Raw genomic sequence first — 1591 nt, 5'->3', positions numbered from 1 at the left:
CCAGTACGAGCGGGAGAAAGCGCTGAGGAAAAACGCAGAGGAGGTGAGTTAAATGGGAGTTGAGGGACAGAAAGAAAAAGGGAAAAAGGAAGCCAGTATCCTTTTGTGGAGGCTTGAAGGTTGCCTCAGGTGTTTTTTTTGTCCTCCCAGCATCCTCTTTATAGTGAATTAACCTATACACGTGGCCGGGCAGCATCCAACCCGACCTGCCGTGGTGCTCAATGGGGATGTAAACAAGGCAGTGTCATGGCTAACGTCAGGCACAAATGTATTAGCTTGTGTCTAATCCCAGGATGGGAGTTCTTCTTACTCACTGTCAACAACAACAACAAAAGGGCATCTTTCTAACAAACAAAACATAAACCGGCCTCCCGTTATCAAACACACCCACTATAATCTCAGCTAGCCTATTGCATCAGATAGTGAAGTCACGTCTGAGCCCCGTGAGACCCCGACTGAAGAAACAGCAGGTGAAGTGACTCAGCATTTTGGGACATCACTGTAACATAAGTTTATAAAAGGAAACACAGTGGAAAAGAAGATGGAGACAGACCAGACAGTCAGTCGGATGACAGGGTTTCCTGTAACAGGGCAAGTACAGGCGTAGGAACAAAGTAACCAACCACAGCTTTATCCAAGCTATACATTGTGGTTTTGTTACTCTGTGGTTCACCACTACTACCAGCACCCTGCACTGGCAGCAGATCATTAAGCCACATCTCACCCACACAATCACTGACTCAGCCAATAACTTCACAGTGTATTCAAGATACCCGATATACTGTAGTATACGAAAGAGTCACATTTATATACACGTACAGACTTGGGTCGCCCCCTGATCCAGAGACAGAAGTCATAAAAAAGCAAGTAGATGTCATTGTGTTTATCCAGTGACTCCCAGCTATGGTTTTAAGTCAGTATCTCGTATTAAAGCTCTACTTCAGTCGTGTACTTCAGTAAAGTTGGGAGACTTGTGAGAGACAGATAAAAAAAAAAAGGCTGAGATATCCTGACTATTAGTCCTTTTGTATGGATCGTACAATTCCCATAACGCTGCTTGATAACAGTTCTCAATAGACTCTCCTTGACCTGGTATTGCCCAACAGGACTCTAAGTTAAGGGCATCCCACCGCCCCGGGGGATGGAAAAAAAAGAGAAAAAGATCAGGGACGATTGAAAAATACATTTGAGGACAGTTGCTGGACAGAAAGTAGATCTAGCCTTTAAAAAACCAAAAAGTTAAACCACAACATAAATATCTGACAAACATGTCAATGTAGAATTGCGGGAGAGAGCGTAATTCAATGTGCAAGCAGTCTGTTACACACAGCAAGAAGATAACCGCTATCTGAAAGCAGTGTACCTCTTTCACTATGATCCACGGCCTTTTCATTTATGCCGCACATCACTTTTAATTATCGCAATCATTTTATCCACACTGTAACAGTCTTTCTGTTATAAATAGGTGGCTTGCAAACCCAAGTTAAGATAATTATAGATTCAGTCTTTAGAAAGTGCCTCTGGAACCATAGAAGACATCGTTCACACAGGCGGAGCAGTGACAGGTAAACTGACTTGTAAGATTGGTGGA

At 43.2% G+C, this 1591-nt stretch overlaps 1 protein-coding gene across 7 annotated transcripts in view; it reads left to right on the top strand.

Moving 5' to 3' along the window:
- Positions 1-1591, top strand: part of spag9a (sperm associated antigen 9a) — a gene marked incomplete at its 5' end in the record, with an annotated part of 26752 nt that continues 25161 nt past the window's right edge. For all 7 annotated transcript variants that reach the window (XM_035654713.1, XM_035654711.1, XM_035654712.1 and 4 more), the window contains 1 exon segment: positions 1-43. In XM_035654713.1, coding sequence (XP_035510606.1) covers positions 1-43 — 43 coding nt within the window.

This window comes from Morone saxatilis, unplaced genomic scaffold (assembly GCF_004916995.1).
Source record: "Morone saxatilis isolate NCDOM2014 unplaced genomic scaffold, NCSU_SB_2.0 Contig14, whole genome shotgun sequence".
Classification (NCBI taxonomy): domain Eukaryota; kingdom Metazoa; phylum Chordata; class Actinopteri; family Moronidae; genus Morone; species Morone saxatilis.
The sequence above is the reverse complement of the archived record's forward strand: the minus strand, read 5'-3'. Positions and strand labels throughout refer to the sequence as shown.